General features: G+C 52.3%; 1 protein-coding gene across 3 annotated transcripts; it reads right to left on the bottom strand.

Moving 5' to 3' along the window:
• Positions 1 to 96: 96 nt before the first annotated feature.
• On the bottom strand, positions 97 to 26,732 carry LOC111840856 (histone-lysine N-methyltransferase ASH1L). Of its 3 annotated transcripts, XM_023806153.2 has the most exons (27): positions 26,508 to 26,731; positions 25,463 to 25,650; positions 20,925 to 21,701; positions 13,119 to 17,484; positions 10,380 to 11,100; positions 10,058 to 10,243; positions 9,869 to 9,963; positions 9,684 to 9,757; positions 9,523 to 9,568; positions 9,144 to 9,252; positions 8,771 to 8,977; positions 8,468 to 8,614; positions 8,189 to 8,297; positions 7,927 to 8,088; positions 7,711 to 7,781; positions 7,463 to 7,614; positions 7,212 to 7,364; positions 6,885 to 6,939; positions 5,843 to 5,975; positions 5,493 to 5,747; positions 5,190 to 5,276; positions 4,994 to 5,084; positions 4,759 to 4,897; positions 4,030 to 4,202; positions 3,622 to 3,788; positions 2,670 to 3,132; positions 97 to 2,533 (listed from the first exon to the last, which is right to left on the bottom strand). In XM_023806153.2, exons 3-27 carry the CDS (start codon positions 21,471 to 21,473, stop codon positions 2,442 to 2,444), a joined length of 8,802 nt encoding a protein of 2,933 aa, XP_023661921.2. In that variant the 5' UTR covers positions 21,474 to 21,701; positions 25,463 to 25,650; positions 26,508 to 26,731; the 3' UTR covers positions 97 to 2,441. The 3 variants fall into 3 exon arrangements, with proteins under 3 accessions (XP_023661921.2, XP_023661920.2, XP_072572781.1); XM_023806152.2 differs by having other exon boundaries at positions 25,463 to 26,731; XM_072716680.1 differs by lacking the exon at positions 5,190 to 5,276 and having other exon boundaries at positions 25,463 to 26,732.

The following is a 26,732-nucleotide window of genomic DNA, read 5'->3' as shown; positions in this document are numbered from 1 at the left end:
GTTTGAGAGTAAGAGTGAGTGAGTGTGTGTGTGTGTGTGTGTGTTGTCTGAGCGCTAACAACAAACACTGACTCAAATAAAACATCCATTAAACTCTTCAAAAAACAACAACTGTATTCAGTTTAATAATATTCTACAAGGTTACCATGGAGAAAAGCAGAAAAGATCCATTTCGATCTCACTTATTCAGTTCTGTAATAAAATAAGATAATGACAATAATTAGCAATGTTACATATTGCATCAAAGGTGAAATCTGGAATAAGTCACGTTTTAAATCATTTTTATTTATTGTATTTTTTTTCTTTTTTTAAACAAAGTTCAAAATTCAAAACCACATTGTTGGGCGATAAATTATTCTTTTTTTTCGCTTTTTATTTATTTTCCTAAAAGTAAATTATTAGCAGCATTTGTGTAGCAAAAGTCAGACACATTGCTTTCATGCAAACTAGATAAATAACCCTAATAACCATAATCATATTTGCAATGATAATAATCATGATAATCATCTATTTGCAATAATGTAGTGCTTTTTTATAAAAAAAAAAAAAACCAAAAACAAACTAATAAACATACAAAAAAAAAAAAACACAGCATTTTTGTGACGTTAGAATCATAATTACAAACTCTGAACCGGAGAAGAGGTGTGACCACACACAGCGTCTGTCCATTTACAATTGCCAACTTTTTTTTTTTCTTTTTGCGATTGTCTAACCAAAAATAAAAAAATTAAATAAAAAGTCATAAAACACGCCAAAATACAAAGAACTGTGGTCACAAAAACTGGAACTTCTTAAAATTTAATGATGAAATGACTTTTCATTAGGAATAGAGTTGGAGCCGAAAGTCTCCCCACTGCTGTCTGCCGCCGTTCAGGGACTCGCTCATTAGTGTTCGACACCTCGCAGCACAATAGAGGATCGCTCTCTGCCGTTAGCGGGCGTGATAATGCTAACTACACTGAGGACCGTCAGCGGCACTGTGCCGTTCTGCCACTGCCCCAGTCCCCATAAGCACAGCTTCAGTATATGCAAGAGCACGCGGCTTTGTATCTGCATTCTGCTGGCTGCAGACAGCGCAGGTTTGCATACATGACAAGCTCTGCCCTCACACTTCCTCAGATACATACTTAGGGACAATAAAAATAATAGTAATAATAATAACAATTGTATTTTAATACATGTAGAGCTCCACAGGTTGGATCCTGTACAATACAATATAAACAAAATTCATATTTGAGATATTGCTTTAAGAGGCTGAGCTCACCGTAAATTCCTGTCTATGTACAGCTTGGCACTTTACAACTAGTTCTCGTCAGTTTCTTGGCCTGACACCCCCCTACAAATCCCAAAACCTCCCCCCGGCCACCCCAACCCCCACCCCCACCCATCCCTCAGTCTGTCCAGGTGCAGCAGAAGCATCGGTTCAGTCAGAACAGCTGGCCAAGGCTCTCGGGTCAAAATCACGTCAAAAATGTCATCACAAGTCTCGGGGGAAAAAATTAAAAACATTTGCCAAGGCAGCCAGACAAATGGTAAATGGACATTCAAACTGAAGAGGTTAAATGAACAAGTACCCCAAAAATGACACCCCCCACCCCCGACACAAAGGAAAAAACTAAATTCCTTGTGTCATTTACATAAGTGCTTTTCAGCTTACAAAAAAAAAAAATCTCGCTAACCATTAATGACAAATGTAATTGCAGAGAAGCCCTTACGATTTAGCCCCCAGATGTTCCCGCTCCAAGCGTGACAGTTTCATTCCCTCCTGTTTCAGGGGAATAAAGTTGGGTTTCTGATCTACATCTGAGGTGTGCCCCAACTCTCCAGATTGAAGTACCGTCAGTAAGAACAAAGCAGGCCCACCCCACCTGAACAATGCAGTAAAGCGCTCTAAGCCCCGACGTCCCCTTCTGACTGGGCTGATGAAAAGTCCAGACTTAACGGACCCCCCACTTCCATCACGCTGTCTCTGTGGCGACCGCCCACCCACTCCCGGATGCACCTCGACCCTTCCTTTGCCGTCTTGCATAGCGTGGGCTCCTCCACTGTCTTTAGTGTGTCGCTCCTCGTCGCTGGTGAACAGGTCGGCCTGAGGCTGGGCCTCTTTGTCTGGCATGTGTCACACGCGAGTGCATCTGTGTGTGTCTCTCTCTCCATTAGTCCACCACTGTCCCCCCCCCCCCACCACCACCCCGGTTCAACCCTCACTGCCCCCTAGTGCCGTGGCTATCAGCTCCACCTTCACGTACCCAGACAGAAAGACAAAAGTAAGGGGGTAGGGGTTAGAGGGTGGGGCTCTGTCAGAGAGGCGAGAAGGGAAATTCCCGTGCAATCCTTCTCTGCGCTGACCGTGTCCTCCTCTGCGTTGTGCCCCAATCCTCTCACTCACTGCAGAAGCAGAGGGAAGTGCTGGTGGGGCCTGCCAGGTGCGGCTGGTGACATCACTTCCTGCTACCCAAGTCACTCATCCCCAATGTCCTTCGCCGCAACCGGCGCCCAGATCCCTCCTCGAGGAGATACGTCACATCTATGACTGCAGGTGACAGAAGCAGTTACATCAGTGACAGTACACACCTCCTGAAGGGGCCTTTTCCCTGTCTGGGCTGTTTCTTACGCCTGGCCTCACCTCATCTCTCCTGCACCCCCCACCTGCCCCTAACTCCACTCACCGGTCTTGCTGGCCGTTTGATGGAGCAGGTTGAGCAGGATCTTGTTCAGCCGATCCCTCTGCGCCTCCCTCCTGCTCGCTTCCGAGGGATTTTGGGCGGAGGAAGGTAGCTCCAGCACCTCCTGCTGCTCTGCAGAGCGTGTCTCCACGTCAGCCTCCGCCTCCTCCTCGGGCTGCTCCTCGACGGACCGGTCCTGTGGCCCCTGCGGGGGTAGACCTTGGGGCCCCATGGGGAGGAATTGCGAAGGCCCAGCCGGCCCCACGTCCGCATCTCGCTCCGTCAGCCCCTCCTCAGCATCCACCAGGGGAGTCAGAGCGTGACCCTCGCTAAGCCGGGGATCAGCTGGCGACGACTCCCCCTCGTCACCCGCCACTGGCTGCTCCTTACAGGACAGCTTGGGTCGCTCGCTCTTCCAGGATGAGCGACCCCCATTCCTCTTGTAGTTGTCTGGGACATAGTGCGGCTGGGGGAGGAGGGAAGACAGGCCGACCAATCACTCGCCACTACTCACTGAGAGTTACCACATTATCACAGCATATTAATAACGTTAAAGTTGAAACTGAGTTAATTAAGTATAATTAACCCACTCCTGAAAACTGAAGACCATAACCCGGTGTAAGACCGGTATAAGTGGTCTGACCTCCACTGCTAACCCTAACCCTAACCCAAAGCCTAACCATAAGTCAGTCTGCTGATGAAAGTGGCATAATCCCATTAACGTTAATTAAAGCCCACATTAGCACAGGCACTGCTAAAGGCTGTTTGATAACAAGCACAGTTACAGTATCAGTGTTCTAGGGCTGGGTATTGGTCATGTCTTAATGGGAGTTTAATCGCCTATCAGAGTGACTGACACGTCTTGGGTTTTACAGATGGCATGTTGAAACGGCACAGGAACATGCAGACATGTTCTCCGGGATCCCCAAGCGTCGCCCCGCGCCCCCGCCCTTACGGAGAAGTCCCTCTTGGGTGCCAGCCGCTTGGGGAAGTGGTTGAAGGCAAAGGACTTGGTGCACACAGGGTAGCGGTTACGGTGGATCTTGTAGAAGAGGTGAGCCGACTTGTCCAGTCGATAGTCACAGATGTAGACATCCTGCTCCTTGATGCCTTTGGGCCGCCCTGCGGTGGAAGGAGCCAGTCAGGGTCACATGCTCACACGGGTGTCATTTTCCAAGCGGATTCAGAGAACACAGAGGCTTTGCTTTCTTACTACTCAAGCAGCTACAGAATCAATGGCTGGAACCGATACAGACAGAAATGCAGACCACCGGTCAGTCTGCTTCTGCGCAAGCATGACCATATTTATTTGTTGGCAGATCTGTCTGCGCGTGTGCGTCTGCGCGTGTGTGTAGGTCCTCACCCTTGCAGTAGGTGTAGAGGTCGAGCACGCAGCAGGTGCCCACCACCGCCTCCAGCGGGATGATCTCATACAGCGGCACCCGGAAGAGCTCGTTGTGGTAGAAGCGCCGAGATGGCGAGTGGTGCGTCTCGTGAGGCCGGAAGTAATGATGTCCGAAGGCGAAGCGCTCGCCTCTGTGGGGCGACAGAGGCCAGCACAATTGTAACCGTGGTAACCATTCAGACAAACCGCGGACTGTCCCTTTAAATCCTCTGAGTCATCTGATAGGACCACAATCACTCAAAACAAGAGTTCGTTTTCAGTCTATCAGGAGTTAAAATTCCAATCCTGCAGATGGAGGTTTCATTCTTATTAATTCTAATCATTCCTGTAATAATTTTGGAAACGGCTGAGGTGTTTAATCTTGAAAAGACACACTTTTGTAATTATATCTTTGTGGGGACTCTCCATTCATTTCTATGGGAAAAAAATCTAATCCCCACATGCCGACCTTAACCATAAGTAACCAAACATCTTTTGCCATTTTAAAAATGTCTTTTGCCATTTTTAGTTTTTTGACTGCAGTCACAGATTTTTATAAAACCGAGTTTCCCCTAAAATGGTCTCCACAAGGTAAAAATAACATGTTTTTAGTCACATTGTGGGGACGTATGGTCCGCCCAAAGTTCTATATACATGATCACAGACACACCCAGACGTCCCTGCATAAGCCCCGCCCCCTCATCTTACTTATCATTCTTCCACAGCTTCTCGATACGGAAAATGTCCAGCTTGTCCCTGTTGACATGGGAGAGCAGGCGGTAGGACTGCCGGACTGGCTGACCGTCGGGGGTGCGCCGGCTGTCCCGCATCAGGTACACGCAGTCCCCTGCAGAAGCAGGACAAGCAGGTGCATCAACAAGCTGTGTTTATACAGAAAGCTCAGCAGTCGGCAGACCACACCGTCGCCAGTGGCCTCACTCACCCTGGTGCAGCAGCAGGTCATCACGCAGCAGGCAGATGTAGTAAACGGAGCCTGACTGCGCATAGCTGGGCTGCGGCTGCATGGGCACCTCCTGCAAAGCACCGACGACAGGCCACCGTTAAGGATGTGTCACAGCGCCTCCCTGTGGGGAGTCCCCAGCAAGACGCTTGAAGCTGCCCCCTCACACCCAGCTCACCCTGTCGATTGGCCGGGGATCACACTGCTCGCACAGGTAATGTTCCACCTCCGCCTTAAGACGCATGCAGTCACAGTGCTGCCACACCTGGCCAAGGCACGGAAGTGTGGGAGGGACACGTTAACGGGCCTGTCGCCATGACAAGGGAAAGCCAAACACATGCAAACTACAACCAAAAAGAGCACAATATGTTACAGACAGTGCTAGCCACATCCTTAAAAATCAACATGTTTCTTATCGAGCCAGCGAGAACCACCACAGCCTCGACAGAAGGGGGCGCTATTCCCCGCCGCTGCTGCTCACCATGCACTTCTCGCACTGAATCATCAGGCCCTCGTCCTTGTACATGCCGCAGATGCAGCGGATGACGTCATCGTCCTTGTCGTGTGTCCCCTGATGGGCGCCGTCGCGCTCCAGCGAGTCCGAGCTGTCCGCCTCGCTGGCTGTCTCGCCCACGATCTCGTCGATCTGCACGGCAGCTTCATGCCGCGCCCCGTAGTAGGCCTTGCGCAGGCGGCACACGTTACGGCCCACGGAGGACTTGCGTCCATAATACTTCTGCAGGAGAGAGGGGAGGACAGCGGGCAGGTGGGTGAATGGCAGTGTTCTCCGCCGTTGCAATCAGCGGGACGGCAGGACAGGTCTGGACCAACCTCTGCATTACGGAACACCTTGAGCATGTCGGTGTCAAACGCCTCCACGGTCTTGTAGTGTCCAGTGAGGATCTGCTTCTCGATGGTGCTGAGGTCCAGCGGGTCGGACACTGTCTCGTAATACTGTGTGTTTCTGTAAGGCAAACGGGGAGCGCACTGATTCAGGGCCACATGGCAGCACTGTGTGGCAGGCTTGGCACCAAAACATACCCCAAGGCTCATGACAGTACACACTCCTGCATACACGCCAGTATACACGCAAGTACATGCTCTCGTACAGTGTATGCGTTCCCTACAGTACAGACACACACACACAGCAGTACCCACAAACACAGCAGTACCCACAAACACAGCAGTACCCACTCTCATATAGCGGATGCATTCCTTACAGTACACACACCAGTATACACACAAGTACACGCTCTCGTACAGTGTATGCATTCCCTACAGTACACACACACACACACACACGCACACACACACACACACACACAGCAGTACCCAGTCTCATATAGCGGATTCATTCCTTACAGTACACACGCCAGCGCCCACTCCTGCACACACCACTGCACACACCAGTGCACATTCCTGCACATGCCACTACACACGCCAGCACCCACTCCTGCACACACCACTGCACACACCAGGCCACACTCCCGCACACGCCAGCGCACACTCCTGCACATGCCGCTACATACGCCAGTGCACACACCACTGCACACTCTCGTACAGTGGATGCATTCCCTATAGTACACACACCAGTACATATTCCCATACAGTGTATGCATTCCTTACAGCACACACGTCAGTGCACACTTTCATACAGCGGATGCATCCCCTACAGTATACAGCTACCTGGCACAACAGATACCACATCACACAGACGCCAACACAGCCCCCAGGAAAGACTGCAGCAGCAGGCTGTAGAGACACCCAGCCCAGTATACAGCTCGCCTGCTCACTCGCTCACACCTCTCTCTGATGACACAGCACTGGGCAAAATGCCCAGAGGGGGCGCAGTCAGGCACAGTATGCCACTCACCTTTTCCGGGAGGGCAGTGTGAGCAGGGGCGCGGCCAGCAGCTGATTGGAGGAATCTGCAGACACACAGAGACTTACGTCATGGGCAGCCAAGTCTCACTATGCAGAGACCTGAGAGCTCAGACCTTCCCCAGAGGGTGCATTTAACCACACTGGTAGTCTGAACCTTACCACTGGTAGTCTGAACCCTAACAGGGGTAGTCTGAACCATGACTGGCAGTCTGAACCCCAAGTTTAATCTTGGCAAACCCTGGCTGTTTGAGAACCTGTCTGACCCCTGAGGGCAGAGCAGTGCTAATGTTGATGTGGGGGAGGACCCCTCACGAACCCTTGTAGCTGATGATCATGTCGCAGATCTCCTTGAAGATGTGGGCAAGGCGCGCCGTGCGAGTGACCTCCGTATTCTCCTCGGCAGCCGCCAGCCTCCGCGTGCGCACCGACCGCGACGTCTGCAGCGCCGAGAACTGCGTCAGGAACACGTCTGCGAGAAAGGCATAGGGAGGCAGAGTCAGCATGTAAGAAACATGCAACCCAGGCAAGTACGTGCACACAGGTGAAGACGGAGATGCACAAATGCACCTGATTTGATGTTGCCATCATCACGCATGACGCTGCCCCAGCGGCTGCACTGCGAGAGGCCCACTTCGCCCTCCCTCTTCAATAGCTCCTGCTTCTCTTTCACTCTCTCCCAGTTACGCACCAGGAAGACCCTGTGCTTCAGGACGAAGTTCCTAGCGAGGGATAAGGGCCAAGATCACTGCCCCCAATCTGCTGAGGACATGCCCAGATAGCCCGCAACCCTACACACACACGTCCAGGGAACTCACCTCTCCCTGTTGGACATGGGCTTCATGTGTAGGTGTGGGGAGAACTTCCCACTGTCACTGGATTCCACCTCCTGTCCGGCAGAGAAGGGAGGCAGAGGGAAGATAGTGTCAAGACAGCTGCAGGCACCTGGGTACGAGCCTGCCCCCACCTCGTTTTAGTCAGTCCCCATCAGCCAATCACAGGATAAGTTACAGCCCCGGGAGCGGCGCCCTCACCCGCTTCTTCAGCTGGTGTTTGGACTTGCTCTTCTCCTTCAGCCGGCCTGGCCTGCGGCTCCCACCCCCGCATCCGCCCCCCTTCCCGGGCAACCCGTTCAGCCGCTGACTCTTTCCCCCGATGATGCCCCGGCAACTCTGTGAGCCACACCTGCACACTTGCTGTGTGGATAGAGTGGTGGTGGTGGTGGGGGGGGGTGTTCAGAAAAAGAAGAAAAAGACCTCGACAAGGACGGCAGTGACAGGGTGAGGGCCAGCGCACCTGCTTCTCCGTGTTAAAGGAATGGAAGTTATAGTCGTAGGTGAGCTCCGTGCCACTCTCCATGTCCTTCAGGGCAAACAGGCCGATGCGGTAAACGCCATTCACTGACCTACGGGGGGGGCATCAGAGAGCATGACTGAGAGCCCGGCAGTCTCACCCTACCGCAGATCCCATCAGCACGCGATTCTGGTTACCTCGCGGTACCACACTTCATGGAGATCGTCACCTACGATCATCTCCGGTGGTCCCCGAACCCCCACCTCCCCCAAGTCCGCTTACCACTTCTGCATCTCGCAGTTGGGCTCGCAGCTGTGGTTGATGAAGCGGGCCTCGTTGCCCATGCGGTAGCTGTCGATCACCATGCCGCTGTCCAGGTTCAGGCAGTAGTGGTCATTGTGGGTGTAGTACTGCTCAATCATGCGGTTCCTGTGGGCGGGGGGGGGGGGGGTGAATCAGAATCGCTGTCAACCTGGAAGAACTAGAGCCATAGACAGTCTCACAAGGACCAGGAGCACTGGAGCGATGCCTCAGACACTGCGAGAGGCGCCGGAGACCGGCCACAGAGCAGGCAGTGGGACCCACCGGAATTCCTGCTCACTGACCACCTCGCCCAGGTACTCGATGATGAACTGGCCGGCCCGTAGTGGCTCCTTGATGCGGATGCCCCAGCCCTTGCCATCGGCACGGAAGCGCTCCAGACACTGCACCCACTCGTGCCGCTGAATGTGCTGGTTGTCGCAGTGCTCTCTGCAGGGGCAGGTGTTGGGGGAGCACTCGGCAAAGATCATTCTGTTTTGGGGTGGAGGACACGGCTCAGGTGGAGACATACAGTCTGCACATCCAAATAGACACACCTGCATTGATGTGCCATCTGTAAATCCGCCCCCCAAAACTGTGCTGAAAGTGGAGCTGGAGCGCCTCCTAATGGTGGACAGGGGAATGTGCATGAAGATACCTGTTGAGACAGTCGTCGATGCAGCCCTTGTCTGTGAGGTTTTCCGGCTTTCTGCAATTACAGGTGGTGGCTTCATAACCTGACAGTGGCTTGACGTCTACGTAGACATCTGAATGGGGAAAGGGCACCATTAACATGGAGGCGACTCTAAAGGCACAGTGCTCCGGGGCGTGGAAACGTCTTGGGCAGAATCAGGCAGAGACAGCCTGGCTCTAATTTTAGCCAAAGCGCTAACGTGGTACTTTCCCACAGTCAACATCACTCTGGATAGCTAACTCAGTCAGTCAGGGTAACAACAGCAGTAGCAATAATAATAAAAAGCAGCAATGGCCAGAGGCACAGTATCAGAACATAGAAACGAGAAGCTGCTCAGACTTACTAGATCGGATCTTCTTGTACAGCGGGACGTCAGGCTTCTTGTAGAGCTGGAATGTGGAGAAATACCATCAACTGTGTGCGTCTGTTAACCATGAGTGAATGAAAGCGCACAGAGGGCGGAGCTCGTCATGGTCTCACTCAGCCCCACCCACTGACAAATACCTGGTTGTGCTTCCACTGCCAGAGGATGTCGTATGGCAGCTGGAAGTCAATGCGCCGCTGTCTGAGGTACTTCCCTGGGTTGCAAGACACGGGACGGGGAGGTTTGTCAGTCACACAATGAAAGCCACATGGACACAGGGGACTGAGGAAGCCACCTTCGAGCCAACATGCAGCGGGAGACTCACCGACATGAATGGGGGCAGGAAACAGGCCATACTCGTGTTCCCCCGGGATGTACTCCAGCTTCTCTTTCTTCAGCTGCAGCAGCTGGCTGCGGGGACTGCGCAGGCGCAGGGAAGAGGCAGGATGAGCGGGAGGATCCAGAAAAACAGCCAAGAACAGGCAGACCCTGGGGACACGGACATGGAACTTACTCTGCGGTCTTGTAGACGTCGGAGTAGAGGCCGGCCCTCTGGAACTTCTTCTTGGGGGGCCTGGCTGCTCGCTTCTCCCGCTGGGTGGCTGGGGTCAGGGGCGGACCCAGGGGCGGAGCCTGTTCCAGCGGTGACGTCAAAGTCGGCTCGGCAGAGACGTGATCTTTGGGTTTACCCTCCAGGGCACTAGGGAGACAGAGCACGCTCCTCAGCATGGACTCCACCTACTGCGTCCGTTTGGCTCTAACTGGCGTTATTCGGCAGCAGGGTTAGGGGTTCGAATCCCTCCTCCACTGTGTGTTAAACACTGGCGGATTCTCACCTGCGGAAACAGTGTAGCTCCTCCTCCGTGAGCCATCCTTTGCGGTCTCCCCCCCGTGATCCCCCTCCTCTGCTTCCCTCCGTCACCGTTGCACCCTCCTCCTCTTCGTCATGCCCCTCAACCTCCCTCTCTTGCTCCTCAGCCTCCTCCTCCTCGTCTTCCTCTTCTTCCTCACCCCAGCGCTTCCTCTTGTGCCCCTGCCTACGCTGGCCCTGCACAACGGACTCAATGACATCGGTCACGGTGTCTCCAGGTGAGCTGCGCTGCTGGGGGGCAGGGGAGGCCGGGGGGGAGGGCAGGGGGTGCTTTCTGGGCCGGCCGGGCCGCCTCTTCACTACGTTATTGCCGGTGCGCGCCTGCCGCTGCAGCTTCTTGGCCTTCAGGATCTTGTTGACGTGCTCCAGGCTGCGCTTGGTGCAGAGCAGGCGATCCAGGCCCTGGGGGCGTGCGTGCCGAGGTGGGGAGGCCTGGGAGGTGCGCGCCGAAGGACTGGCCTGCCGGCTCCCGCTGCTCACCCGCTCCCGGCTGGGGGGCCGTCCAGGCCCCAGTGCCCCCCCCGCGGGGGCTTCATGGCTGCAGTGCAGATGCCGAGTGAGATAGTGCTGCTGGCTCAGCTGAGGGCTGTGCTGCATGTAATGGTGGTGGTGATGGTGTAGTGCCCCCTCTGGACACTCGGGGGCACCGGACCGCGAGCCTCGGGTCTGGACACCCAGCGTCATTCCTGCACAAGGAAAGGGGGGGGGGGGGGGTAAAGGATAGAGTCTTACTACAGGACATTACCACAGTAGGCAAAACTGAGTAAAATGGCACTCTTTCCAGTTAGATCCCAAGAACATAGACACACTAGCACCAACACTGCATTTCCTTTTAAATACCACAGTACAGAGACATTCACACCATAAATTACAAATAAGTCACAAGCAGCCGTTTCAAGAAAGCACAGAGAATGAAACCAGACTGTGCAGTCATGACTGACCTCCTTGGCTGCCCTGGACAGAACAGCAGACTGACTGGCAGATGTAGAAACATTTAAATGAGTCAGAGGTGCCCCGAGCTTCTTCTAAAAGATGCGTCTGTTTCTGGGAATCACTAATATGCCCCCACACACAGACACTTCCACTCGACAGTGTTTTATATTTAACACACATGGGCATTTCCCCCATATACTAACAGCCTTACACACACAAACACAGACACACACACTCAATGCATGCAGGAAACACATCTGGCAGGATACCCACATCAGAACACAAACACAGCCTAATATCTCTCTATGAACTCCAGCAGGCACTTTCTGCGTTCCATCCACAAATAAAGACCCAGTGATTTAAATCAGCCAAAGTCAGCTGAATCAAGGCTGCTGGTCTAACACAGGCTACAAACCGAGAGACCGGGCAGTAATGCACAACTTACAGCAGCATTCCTTATCTTAAATAAGCTGTCACATCTACATGACCAAGTAAGCTGAGGTATTTTCATGGCAAAATGATTTAACACCACACTGTGTGGGTCTATTATTAGAGCTTCAGGTCCTCTGCAGCATAAAATAAGCCCGGAGTGACAAACAGTATGATTCAACTAATTCTTGATAAATTATGATATAAAGATGGTCAGCCACTACCGAAAAAGGCCCATGAGCTAGTCATAAACTACTCCAGTCATAAATGATTCTAGAAACTTACGAGAAAGACAAGTCATCTCCAAAACACTCATAGCAAAAAAAAAAAAAACACTGTAGGACTGAGAGAGGAAGTGTGGGGGGGAAATGGGGGGGCAGTTTTGGGGCACATATGTATCTAGTTAGTTAGCAGATCCCTGCCAAACACACTTCTTCACGAAAACAACACTCTCCACCCATCTCCTTGCCTCTCCTCCCCTCTTCTCCCAGCCAACGCCTTACTTTCAGTCTTCCCTTTGCCCCTCTACTGCCTACCTGTTGCCCCCCCCCCCCAACCTTATCCATAACCCCATGGCATGTGAGCAAGCAAGTGAAAATGTGTGTAGGAAGAGGAGATGAGAGCAGCAGTGAATATGCAGTGAGGTGAAAAACATTGACATATTTACTGCTAAAACACCTAGCGAGTTACAGCAATACAACACCACAAACAACACTTAAAAACACTAAGCTATAAACACCCTACAGTAGAACAAAACTCTGCAGACAAGCAAATCTTAGGGGTCAGAAGAGACAAACACCTATAGAGTCAGTGCGCAATTAACTTGTGCAGGGCAATAAACCCCGAGTCAGGAAAGCATTAGCTGACTAAGCGGACTTAACACGACACCTCACCATTCATCTCCCTGTGAAAGCAAACACAAGCGCACACACAGACCGCACCGCATACACATAGGCACACACGACCATCAAAGCCCTTCACAACCTTTCTTTCCCCTCTTTCTGTGACTGGGGGCTGACCCCGTATCCTTAACCATAATCCTTAGCTGTAATCCCCCTATTGACCCATTGACTGGTAGAATAGGTCCTTATAGATGAGGGGCGTGTTGGGTTGGCTGTTCCCTTGATGGCCTGAGCACGAGACTGAACACACCACATCACACTGGATGGGCAGTCAACCACAGAGACAGACAGAAACACATTCGACAGTAGCTTCCAACTGGACTATTCCTACAAAGTATCTAATACACTTTGCTGAACAAGTACATATACATTGTAGAACAACTTAATGCAATGTCACATTCAACGATAAATGGCAGGGATTAACCCAACAGCATCATCACCTGTCTCTCGGCTCTCGGCTGGGAGGGCCCGGTCCTTCTGGAGAGCCCGGTCAAATCCCACAAAGCCTCCGGCTCCAGCCGGAATGCCGGCCCTCCTGCCACGACCCCCGGTGCTCACAGCCTGGCTGAGGGCAGTTGTGAACAAGTTTGTATGGTGTGGAGGAGTGTGAGAGCGTGCCGACGTCTGGGGGGCTGTGCAGGCCCCCTCCTCTTCTTCGTCGTCCTCCTCCTCCTCACTTTCTGAGGCACCCATGGGGTCAGCGGCTTGGCCTCCAGAGAAGGAGTCTTGGCCAGGGTTGCAGTTCTGAGGCAGGCTGGCATAGTCAGAATCAGGGCTCCCCCTCCTCAACCAGGGCTCTAGATAAGAACGCATCCTTGTGCCCCCTGCTGGTGAGAGATAAGGCACCGTGCAGGACAGGGGCACGTCCTTGTGTTTGTACCTCTCTGCTGAGGAGGAGGAGGAGGAGGAAGGGGAGTTGGCAGAAGCCGTGGCAGCTGGACTGGCAGCAGGGGCGGAGGATGCGGCATCCTTCCCGTACCTGTAGCGCCGTAGCGACTCCATCACCGCAGATCCGCCTCCCATTCCCATGCCTCTGGTAGCAGAGGGCCCGCCCCCAGCCGCTCCCATGGCCACCGGATCAGCCCCGCCCTCCTCCCCACGCCGCTCACGGTGCTTGTGCCGGTGTTTGTGTTTGTGCTCATGGAGCCAGCTGTAGGACAACTCCGGGGGCACAGCGGGATACAGCACAGGCGAGGGACCCCCACCCAGGAACTCCTGCCTCAGAAGCTTGTGTTTCTTCTTGTGGAACTTGGCTGGGTTAAGCAAGAGGTGGGGTGGGTGATGGTGCAAGTAAGATGTGGGAGGGAATGAGGGGGAATGGTGGGACGGGGGCGGGTGGGATGAGTGTGGATAAAGGGCTGCAGCAGGAGGGTAGCCCCTGTAGTAGCTTAGCCCGAGAGGGGTGGAAGAGTAGGGTACTCCATAGGATGGGTGGTAGAAGCCAGTTCCCGACAAGGGAAACCCAAGTCCATGAACGAACGGCACCTCTGCCATTGCCTCCCGCAGCTTAGGTGGCCGCCCGCGCTTCTTTTTCATGTCCGGCTTGCGGACGTAGTGAAGGGAGTCGCATGGGTATGCTGGGTGGGGGGAGTAGAAGCCGCTGAAGTTGATCCTGAAGATGGTGGGCAGGAGGTCTCTGGGGAGGTAGTGGTGAGTCGGGGGGTGGCCTCCACTCCCTATACCAGTACCACCACCACCACCACCACCACCAGCACCAGCACCAGCACCAGCACCAGCACCAGCACCTAAGCCCAAGGCCCCGCCTGGCCCCAAGCGGGAACTGCGGTGCGCTATCCGGATCTCGCTCAGCCTGACGATGGTATCCTCCAGCTCCGCGAGGAAGTCAGGGTCTTGCCGTCGAGACCGAAGCTGCAGGTACTTCTTCTTCCTTTTGCGTTTCTGTCTCTTCAGCTTCTCGTACCCGGGGCAGTTGTGTCCCCGTCGCTTGCACTTGTGCTTGTGCTTCTCCTTGTGGCCCAGTAATACGGCAGGTGGGGGTGCTGCATGAGCCCTGCAAGTGTCTTGGGACACACCAGGACCCAGTGGGGATGGGGCCGGGGACGGGTGATCCAGCAGTACAGACGTGTGCCTCCTCCGACTCCTAGAGCCAACACCCACCGAGACCCCGCCCACTGAGCCCACCACCCCTGGCGTCAGTATCCCGGGCGCCAATCCTTGAGTGATTCCTGCTCCACCTCCACCCCCTGCCTTCTCCCCCCGGTCAGAGGTGCTGTTATTGTCCGTTCCTATGCCACTATCACTGGGCACTGTCTCGTCACTGTGAGACTCACTGACAGGTGAAGGTGTGGCTTCCTTCAGCTCACTCAAGTGTGCCGGGGAGGTGGGCAGCAGGGGCGGGGGAGGCGAGAGCTTACGGTAGTGGTACTGGTGCCGGTAGTGGTGGTGGTGTGCCCGGCATGAGGACTTTTTCAGGACTGGGGCCACACCAGAGGGTGAGCCCAAGGTACCGAGGGGACGAGGGGAGGGAGCCGGAGAGGATGGTGGGGGCAGAGGAAAAGGGTGGTGGGAGTGGTATGCGTGACCACAGTGCTGGTGGGACAAGAAGTGCACGGCTCCCGGCTCAACAAACCCACCATCACTGATGGGACTCTGGGCACCACTGGACTGGGACAGGAGAGGGGAAGAAAAGGCATCGGGAGAACCAGGAAGCTGCTGCTGCTGTGGATGGAGAGACAGGGAATGGTGAAGGTGGTGGGGTGACGCACAGCTCGGTGAACGGAAGGGTTCTAAGGGGCCCGCTGGGGGATTCCCAGAGGCGGACACAGCCTTCGGTTTGCGTCCTCTCCTCTTGCCCATGTAAATTGTTCCCTTCTTACTGACATTAATCTGGGGACCCAGTTTGCCACCAAAGGAGGCAGCCAAGGAGGACAGAGAGTTTGTTGCAGTCATGACCGACCCTACCGTCCCAACATCACCCGCTTTTGAGGGCTCCGCCTCTGCTCTGAAGGCCCCACCCCCATCCCCAGGACCCAGCAATATCTGATTGAGCAGTCGGTTCCTCTTTTTGGTCTTCATCTTGTTGATTTTGCGAATAATGGTCTTCATCATCAGTTGCCCATTGCCCTTCTTACGGAAATGCTTGTCTGACTCCAAGTCATCTGTGATGATCAGACCACCTCCGGGCCTAACTTCAGGGGCCAGCGTTGGGAGTGGGGCTTCCTGGGGTAGAGTGGGAGGTAGGCGCTTAGGTCTCCCGCGTTTCCGGGGCATTGGTTTAGGAGGATCCAATTCAACCTCTGGATGTAACACGGGTGGATCTGGCTCCTCTTTGGATTTGAGAAGGGAGTACACCTTTGAGCTTGACAGCTTGACAGAATGTCCTGGAGAGGGTGCATCCAGTCGTGGCATCTTGGATTTTGGGCGACCCCTCTTCCGGGGTGCAGCAACGAGGACCTGAGAGGCCACAGGGTGGACTCTGCTGGAGTTTGGGGGTCGCCCTACTGTTCTGGGTTTATGAGGGGCTGTCAGAAGAGCTGACGGAGTTAAAGGCTTGTGTGGCTTAGGAATCTGCTGGTCAGCAAGATCTTCCACTGCAGGAAGAGATTCCTTGTCTGGGGGTTGCCGTTGTGCCCGATTTACCACCCGTGTCCAACGTGGGCGCCTCCCCTTGCGTTTCTTCAATGGCTTGCAGTCCCGTTCAGAGGGAGAGCCAGGTGGCGTGCTGCTCTGATCGCTTATCCGAGTGGTGGGAAGACTAGCAGGAGAAGGACTTGAGGGAGAAGAGGTCCTCCTTGGGGATTCTGCAGCTGCACCTGGACCATTAGTACACCTGTCCCGGTTTGGACTGGGTTTAGTAGGGGCGGCGTTTGCCCTGCACTGGCTGCTGGGGGACCAAACAGCTGCCTTGCTGTTGCTGTCAAGCCTCCCTGATCCCAAGAGAGTGGGAAATTTGCTCATAGTCAAATCCCTGGGACTGTCCTTGTCTCTTTCCCGCTCTTGCTCTTTCTCATAGCCATCTGACATCTGTGTAGAACCTCCTCGAGGAAGTGTGCTGAAAGAAGTAGTAGGGGCACGTCGGACATCTGCCAGCCCTCCTAGACTTTGATCTGAAGAGAGGGGAGGCAATGTGGAGGATGCAGGAGGTCCAGTCACATGTGGATGCTGCTGGCTGCCACCAGCCACTGTGGTTATCAAGCTGCTGCAAATCCCGCTTGCAGCGCTGCCATTGTTGTTGTTATTGTTGCTGCTGCTGTGGCTCCCTTTGCTCTCTCCATTAGCCTCTTCTTTCCTAGATGGGGCAGAAAACTTCTCCAAAACACTGTCTCTGTGCCGTGCAGTTGGAGGACGCCCTGAGGGACGAGACACTGGAGGAGGAAGAGGCGACTGCAACACGGTTGGTGGAATAGCGCCTGTCCCTCTGTTCAGCACAGCTGTGTCAGGCTGGGGGGGGCTGGGAGACGATATGGGAGCAGGAACGGGAGCACTGGCTGGGACAGTAGCCGACGGCAGTTTGCGGATCTTTCCCTTGGTAGATTTTGTGGGTGGACACGTGGCAATAAGTTGGGCCAACTTTTCTGTGACTGTTGGCATGCCACCATTAAGTAGACCCTTCTCCTTATGAGGCTCTCTAATGGGTGAGGTTTTGGAACCCCCTTCATTCCTGGCTTCATGTACTCCAGGGCCTAGGAGGGTCAGCGTCGAGGGATGGTGATTAGTCTGGGGGGCAGGGCTCTTCTTCCCAGGGTGGGGCAGTACGCCATCCACTTCAGGGTGGTGAAGGTTCCCCTGTCTTTCCAATGATGGGTCTGACTTCATCTCCGACTTGCGAGCCAGCTTCGGTGGACCCTGAGGAGAGGCAGAGTGCATCATTCGCTCAGTTCAACTCACAGCAATATCAATTCGCCTAAATGCCTGTATGCTAGGGAATAGGACAGCTCGACCCAGAAGCCAATATTAACGTTGTGCTGTTAATATTTAAAATATAATAAAAATATGCCTTGCTCTGACACAGAATTGTGCAATACCAGAAACATCAATTGTGGACCTAAACCCTCTCATATCGGCTAGACTACCGTTCACCAACATTGTTGCTCCACAAGCCTACAGACAGCTTAAGGTCAAGTCTGTAGTGCAATAGTGCCAGTCAGAAATAAGGAACGCTTTTGTATCTATAGTTCTCTGCTCAATGTGAACCCAATAACTAGCCTAAGGGTGAATGAAAGGCATGAAGGGAAACGGGACCTCTCTTACCACAGCAGTCCACAGCATTATCAGGGTCAAAGAAAGGACAGTCCGAGAAGGAAGGGGGGGGCGGGAAGAAAGAAAAAAAAAAAAGAAGAAGAGGGAGAGGACACTGTGACATAGTAACAGAGGAGACGGGGAAGAAAACAGAAAAGGGTGAGGTAATAGAGATACAGATGGTGTTGGCATGCAAAAGAGGGAAATGAAAAGGGGGGGAGATAAATGAGTACAGGTAGAGCATAGAGAAGTTAAAAATAGAACAGCAGGGAGAATGAGCCACTCCTATTGGCTGATATAAATAGGGCACGAAATACCCACATTTCCCCTGAATTTTAGCAACACAAAAAAGAAACCATAGGGGAAAACAGGAATTTTAGCAGGGTGGAAAAAATCCTTTTGGTGTCCTGCTCCCCTGGCGGCATGCAGTGCCTCCCCAGTGACATGCCAACTGCGGCAGAACCCGGAGCAACGGCATCTCCATTCCTCCGAGGATGCCCGCCCGGCCGCCCACCGAATGCGCCATGACCGAGCGAGGGAGCCAGCCAGCCCACAGCCTTCCTCTTGGTTAACGAACCTAAAACTATCTTAAAACGCTTTGTGGTGTAACGTTATAATCACTAATCACCTACCAGATGGCAGGCAAAAAGCAGAGCTGCAATGCCGCGTTATTTCATGCACCCGGTGCGGCCAGCTTGCCATTATTCACGGCTCCAAATCTCATACAGCTGACCACATTAGGAAAATATTTCATTTCAACAGAAAGCAAGGGCTTTTTCTGAATATGCCACCCGGAAGTCTTAGGACCCAGACAGAAAACATTCCAGGGGAATGCCGCACTCTCGCCTGCAAGGAATCTACGTCACCGGAAAAATAATAAAGGAGACATTCTCGACAAAACAGCATCCTGGCCTTCACTTAGCACTGAAAGCAGAGACGCCAACCCTGTGTTCAACCCCATAAGCTTGTAATACTTATTTCTCTTTACAGAATATCATATAGAGCACAAAACATAAATGTTTTTTCATTTTAATTATTTGCTACTGCATGCATTTTCTGCATGTTTCCATCTGTCAGGACTACCGACTTGGTGCCATGTGCCATAGATTTCACTTCCTTCTTTTACATTGTGCCTTGATTGCCTAACTTGTGGGTAGGATGTGCGTTTCTGGCTCATGCATCTGTGTTTGATGTGGGTTGTCGGGAAAACATCAAACTAAAAATATAATTTGCTTCGAAATCATTGCGCCCACATATATCTCTGTCTGATTGTAACCTTAGAAGCCAAGCTTCTAACAATTGGAATTTCTGCGTTATTTAAAGAACAGCAATAAATTCACCTTAGCTATTAATAGGTCAAACTCCACACTACTGTAACATGGGCCGTGTGTGGCTTTCGGAACTAAAAGAACACGGCACAACACATCTTAAGAGGCAACACACATCTCTGGTATGGTGTCAAAAGGCATACAATGCAGGAACACCTTACAGACAAGCCTCTAGCAACTTTTGATGCCGTAAACCCATATCATATATGTACTGGATTTAATTAAATGTGGCTTCATTGCAATTTCTGTGATTCGATAGAGACACTAAATTAAAAAAAAAAAATCAGCGCATGCCACCAGAGTGTTATCGGGGAATCACCGGGGAAGCCAGGGATCCACAGGCGGACGGCAGAACTGGACCCATGCCACACGTGCAGGTCGTGCTGCAGGTTCATGCTGTGTTATGGTCGCTCCCTAGCCTGCCAAGTTCAGAGATTAGCCCAGTAACTCATTTCCCCGAAGGGTCGGCCGGGAGCAAGAGGGAGGCCATGAGTTTTACAACCCTGCTACTCGGAGACAGAGCTTGGATTTCATTCCGGGAGACCCTCTTGTTATCCAACCTGTCAACTGACCCCAGACAGCAGTGCTGTCAGGGACCTCAACATATGTCAATCTGGGGCTGGCTTCCTACAGATAATGGGGCAGGAGTTTCTATAATGCCGTGATCATGTTGCTTAAAAAGGAAGATTACTTATGTAATTACTTAGTTAATTATACTATAAATCAAGCTTAATTGATTCATTCATTAATCATCACTGCTTAGATCCTGAACAAGTTTAAAAGAAAAGTTTAGCAACAGAGGGTCAAATGTGGGCTCTGTTGTACCATCAAAAACTTTTGGAGGATGTACAAGCAGCCACATTCAAGGTCACTGCATATTTCAGGTCCATTTGATCCTCACAAGAACGAGCCAATAGCTTTTAAAAATGGCATGCGATGCACTTCCTTAGTAAACTGGCACCACAACCCAGAGAAGTGCCATCACCGACATTCGAGTAATTCACAAGGGACCGTCTGGCTATTACCACACACCAATGGTTTACATTCGAGCACAAGCCAAGAGTAAGTTTTTAAGGGACATCTTCCATGCATTGCTATTATTAATCAACCTACAAAACCATCATTACAGTAGTCACCAACAAAACATGGAGAATAAGATGCAGGCAAAACTGAAAGTAAAAACAACCATAATTCAAAGAGGTCGTGGGCTCAGCACAGGGTGGCGCAGAGCAGGCTGCTTACCCATTATCTGGCAACCTCAATCTTAGAATTAGGATTCCCCAAAAAAGCCCCCTATACAATTATTAGTGAAATTAGTTCCTGGACATAATGGCACATTTTTTAAAGTGAGCCCAAGGGAATTTCCCTTCTCTGCCAGGTCACAGCGTGAAGATCAAACAGAAGATGAGGCCATCCACTCACTGAAGAGTGCGTCCTCGATGAATTTACCGCGGTGAAGCGTATCGGAAGACAGAAAAGGCACAGCGAAGCCCGATGGACCAGACGTAATACCAGCATTAGAAGGTGTCACAGACCAGTGCGTGAAATATGAAACACTGCTTGTCTACACTTTAAAGATGGTGCGATTTTTAATCCATCAAAGTCATTTTTCATCTCAAATGCAATATATTACTGGGAATGGCTGACCAGAGAGCTTTTAACGGCCAAAGTGAACTGGGAATAACAGGCAATGAAATGGACAACACAGATTTGGCTTACCCTCTTCCCAGGAGCATTTCCCACAATGGAGGTCGACAGGACACATGGAGGGGTCGGAGGAGGAGGTGCAGCTGCTGATGAAGATGGCGAAAGGGACGGGTTTGTGCCAGCTGGGCTTTGCTCCCTGGCTCTGTCGTGCGGGGAGGCCTCGGTGACGCCACTGTCCACGTTCCCAGCCATGCAGCTGCCAGCTCCGCCCCCGCGGCTACTCCGCCCCCCTCCACGTCCCTGCCGCAGGGAGGTCCTGATGGGTGGCCGGCAGACGTAATTTTCCAAAATCTTGGGGGGTTTCTTCATGCGTTTGGCCTGCAGCCCGATCTTGAGCTTGACATTGCCTTCCGAGAAGCTGGTCTCTTTGATGGAGAACTGACGCTGCTGCTCTCCACTGGCAGCATCCGGCGCCTCCGCTGAGACCCGTTCCCTCTCTTTCTCCCTCTTCTCCTCCTCACTCTTCCCACCCCCTCCCTCCTTATCTGACCCCCCTGTGGAGGAAGCCGTTGGGGGGAGGGGGGGCGAAGTACTTGGCCCCCCCTGTATTCTCTGATCCATCAGAGATTTTGGGGGGGGGAGGGGGAGGGGGGAAGGCGTTTAGGCTAGGGGTGGCGGTATTGTCACCTGCCGCTGTTTTTAGGAAGAGGTGAACAACTGTGGGGGAAGGAGGAGGGACCGAGGGGGGGGGGGGGTAGGGGGCGGTCAGAGTACGAAATGCAATCCTGGTCAAGTGTCCGCCTGCTTGCCCTTTTCAATCTGCCTGGTCTCCCGTTTCCTTCTTTCGGGCTGCATCGAGAGAAAGGAGAAAGACGAGATTAATCCTTTTTATCGCAGGACACACGCCGACAAGAGCACTTCTCAAAAGGGACAAAGACCTGAAATTATGACCTAAAGATTCCCGGTTCAAGTTCCCGAAGGAGCTTCCTTTTGTACCCTTGAGTAAGGTACTTAACCTGACCTACTTCAGTGTGAATGATACAGATGAAGCTGCTCGGCACAGTTTCAGAAGAAGCAAATCGACATGAAGTTACAGTGGGAGCGTAGGGTAGCATTTAGCGATGATCAGTCACGTCCATCAACAGAGCACAGTATGAAAGCAACAGATGTTTCACTCCCCTGCTGAGTAAACCATAAAGAACTAGAAAGAAAATCATACTACAACCCACACATATGCAGTGAGATGGCAAAATCCTACAGCAGCGCATTAAAAGGCAATGAGACTTCATGACGGAATCCCTCCTCGATTCTTGAACCAGCCTGGAAATGACAGCCATTAAAAAGGGGGGGGGGGGGGGTGGAACGCCGTGGGCTCCACGAGACCTTGGCGTGGGGCCTGCTGCAAAGTCATTCGGAGATAATTCTGGACGGTGATTTCAGTGCCTCTGGCCCCTGGAGGACGCGTGCCACACGCCACTCTCTCCAAGCCACTAGAAAAGGTTACCAGATACTGGGGTGCAAGGACCAGTGTTGGGGGGGGGACGAGGGGCGCAGATGTGGCCACGCAGACAAGACTCGTTGTGAAAGCTGAATGAGATCTGGCATATTTTCCCTGTATCCTCCGCCTACATTTCAGTGTTTACTACAGTTACACATTCCCTCCCCCTCCACTCCTCAAATACCCCACTCTGGTCCCACCTCCCTCCTACTCACTCACTCCCTCCCTCCCTCCATCGGCTGTCCCCCACCCCAAACCTCTCTGTGTTTACCGTATTCATCCCCCCCCCCTCAGTTACTGCAAACTAAATTTAACAACAGTCAAAACAGAGCCACCATCTTTCTCTTAATCCAAACCACATTTCCAGCTGTCGCTTTTCCTTATGCTGCTTCTCTCGTTTCTTTGGCGCTTTCTACCTCCCATTACCAAACAGAGGTAAATGTGTAACCCACCCACCCCCCCAAAAAAAATACAAATCACCTATTGCCAGCAAGGAGGTGCCAAAGGTGCTAAAATTGTCTCTGTGTGCAATAAGGTTTCCATCATAGCCAACGTCAAAATCGCATTACCATGTCATTATGACGGTAACACATCCCAGTGAAAACAGTCACTCGCAGCGCTGCTTTGAATAACTCTCACTCACATTCTCTCGCAAGTCTTTCCCTCTAAGTGCTGACCAGAACGCAGCTCTGCCAAAATAAACACCCTCTCTTCCCCCTCTCTCTTTTCAACAAAACACACCCTCTGTCTCTCATTCTTTCCTTTTCTCCTGAGACACCAGTGCCGTACGCTTTGTTCAATCATCTTTCCATGCATTTTCAATCCTTCCATTCCTGGAGACTCCGAATCCCAAAGATCCGGAATTTTCTCCCATGCAATGACTAACCCCAACTCCTTTCACGCCTCTCGTCCTGTGCTCTGCTGCCTCTCAAAACTAGGGCTGAATTCAACTACAGCAGTGTTAATAAGTACTGACCACGAGGAGACAGGATATATAGAGCACCACAAAAAAAAACAAAAACAAAATGACTCTTCAAATTAGCTGGTGTGAAGACACAGAGAAGGTGAAAGTGAAATAAAAATCGCAGGCAAGCCCAAAGAGACAGACGTCAGTGACGTTCCCTGCCAGGCTTCCGGACCATTAATGTGAATCCAAATGATGTTCACTTTCAAATGAAGAAAAAAAATAAATTAAATGTGAAAAGGCTACATGTGTAAGCCTAGGACAGGCTGACTGAGGAAGGAACGAACACAGAAAGTTACTGACAGACAGCGTGACTGGTAATGCTGCCACAGGGCATCCACTCCAGGATGCCTCAGACAACTGACTGACACCCGTCTCAGTGGTGCTGTCTACTGAGCTCCCCGCTAAATGACATATTCAGCGGGCAAGCGGAAATGTTAACGGGCGACATGTTTACTGAAATAAATACGGACATTACTGACGCCTGGCACAAAACCGAAATGGGGGGGGGGGAGCGAGGAGGAGGACTGCAATGTTGACAAACCTATTGACGATCATCCAAACGGCAGTGACGGACTCAGACACAAGCAAGCGGTCTATACTGACCAGCGAATGTGATTGGCCCAGATTTGCAGGCAAAGAAAAAGAAATAGAGTGAGCGGCAGGAAAAAGGGGGACACCAACAAATAAAACCCGAATAAAGGAGTGAGAAATAAACAGAAAGAAACCCAAGATAATTCTAATATACAATATACAGTGAAACGTGCAAAATCACTTCAGGTAGCCAGTCAAAAGCCATCGGTTAAAAAAGAGGCGCAGACAGAATCGGAACAGCTCGACAGTGGGAGGGAGGAAGCCGAGTGACAGATTGTGAGAATACCGATCAGAGGGGAAATAGTAAACAAGTAAGTGCAGCCCTCCCCTCCCCTCCCGTCCCCTCCCCATCCCTCCTCTTTCGCGCACACACTAGTAAATCCACCTACGCCACAAAAGGCCTCTCAGCTGCACGCCATCTAACCCAGCTTTGATCGGCGGCGATCACACGACCTCCGCCATCCCCTATCGGCCCGATCGGATGCTCGCGACGTTAAACATGCTCCTAGCGGTCTCTTTGGGCAGAGTTACGCTTAACGATGCTGTCTTTGCCCGGGGACGTCTGCATTACGGCCGGCCTCGGCAGCACATCGATGCTGCGGTTATCACAACGGTGTTGTTAATGTACATCCTACACCGCGTTGCGATCACTGGTTTTCGCCCGAATTCTGAGACGCCCTTCGTTTCCCAAATTGCCCCGATCCTCAGGTTTGCTTTATGCCTAACGAGCCGTGCCAGAACAAGGTTATGTGAGACGGGTCTTACAATGTTGATGTAATCCAGCTCTTATCGCGTATCTGTATCAAAATCTAAAGCCATCAAACACATCCCCGGGACTAAAACGGGCGATCCCCCTTTTCCCTCCGGCCTGTGATGTGCGCCGCAGCACTGTAACAGTAATTGTAACGCAGCACGCTGCCATACCGTGCGCTGCTGGCGCAGTTGTTTTACTTGGGAAGCGTGGTCGTACATTGTGTACCATCCGATTTAAAGCCGCCGTGCTGCTCTTCATTTACTCAAGCGGACTGGCAATTTCTCACAAAACGCGAATATGAGCAGGGATCTGGTCCACGGAGCCCACGCTGTACGTACACGTGTAAACATTACAGCGCATTACTCAAATACAGCGCGCAGGAGAGAGACGGTCTCCTGGCACAAAGCTTTGCATGATTACCGACACGCAGGCAGGTCGTGTTATTGTTAACTGCGCTGTTACCCTTTTTGCATGACACCCTTTGGTCAGCTGCCCAAAACAGCGAGGACAGAACGCACCACTATCCTGGAAAGTTGGACCTCGATCCACCAACACAAACATAAATAAACCACATTAAACAACAACAAAAAACGTCAAAAATAAAGCAGGATCACTGCTTCAAGTTCCCCTCCTGCCCGTGAAAGACCGATCAACCACATTTGTAAATCATGCAGGATGCTAATGATAAGTGTTTTGCTGCACGGCCAGCTACAAGCTACAGAGAATAAACGTGAGTGAGGACTCGGATCCAGGTTTAGTAATCAGGAAAGTGACACTGGGCTTCAGAAACGAGGACTTACCAGGGAGTAAAGGAAGAAACGGCGCTCACATCATCCAGGCTGAAACGCGTTCTCCATGCGGACGGGCAGACATGCTGGATGGTGTGTGTGTTGTTTCCTGTTTTCTTTTTGTTGTTGTTGTTGTTTTATCAGTATCGCACACGTACAAAATGTCCAAAAAAAAAAACAAAAACAAAAACAGGCGCCACCTGAAGAAGAAGGAAAAAGCAGGTAAACGATGATGTTTCCAACAAAAAAGGAAAAAAGCCCAATCGCGAAGCGGCGTGGGAGTGAGTGCTTATAAATAAACGGCAAGTGACAGCTAGCGACCCAAAACAAAACACAAAAACTAATCGATGGGCGCCACCGCCCCCGCACGACCACCGTGGCGGCTCAGAGCAGCAGGAGCCTCGGCCGCGCACACGATCAGTGCCCGGGATGCCTGGGCGTCCCGTGCCCCCCACCCCCTTCTTAATGACCAAGTTATCACGACAGTGAAAAGCGTGACATTCACGGAGACGACAAGTAAAACAAGCGGCGGGTCGCGTCGGCTACACGGCGCCGCGATCGGAGCAGTCCTCCGGGTCACTGAGCCCGCACGGCCGGGCGCTCAGCCTGCCGGCCGCGCCGATCATGTTTATCCCTCTGGCAGTCACTGAGATCCGGGAAGCCCTCCGCCCCGGGCCGACACGCCACTTCAGCGTGTCACTCGGCGGCCGGCTCGGCCCCCGCCTGCTCCTCCGGCCGGCCGAGTGGTGGAAGTAGATGGACTCCGGTTATCTTGTAGTCGCTGCCGACAGCTACGCCTCCGTCGGCGGCCAGTGACTATCCGGCTGCCTAAAGTGTAATACGCGGCGTGTGAAGCCCGAAACGGGCCGGACGAGTAAAACCAGCAAGCGGCAGGGCGGCGAGCTGACGAGCGCTAACCGCTCACGATTTCACCGGTGCGGTCAAAAAATATAGTACTGAACATAATCATATGATAAAAATATAGCAATATTAAAATACACAAAGTGACAACAAAATGGCGGCGACGTCGTTGAATCGACCGAGCTCCGAAATGGACCTCTCTCTCTCTTTCGCAGGCTCCCTCTCTTTTTTTTCCTCCTCTCTCGGTGCCCCCGCGTCTCTCCCGCCGCCGAGCGCTGTCTCCTCCCGGGCTTTGGATATCGGAGCCGAGCTGGGTCCGGTCGGACTGGGCCTCATTCACAAAAACCGGGCCTCCATGTCAGCGGAGCCCGTATCGATTCTGTCAGTAAAACACGGGAGAGGGGGAGAGACGGAGAGAGGG

Source organism: Paramormyrops kingsleyae, chromosome 9 (assembly GCF_048594095.1).
Source record: "Paramormyrops kingsleyae isolate MSU_618 chromosome 9, PKINGS_0.4, whole genome shotgun sequence".
NCBI lineage: Eukaryota > Metazoa > Chordata > Actinopteri > Osteoglossiformes > Mormyridae > Paramormyrops > Paramormyrops kingsleyae.
The sequence above is the reverse complement of the archived record's forward strand: the minus strand, read 5'-3'. Positions and strand labels throughout refer to the sequence as shown.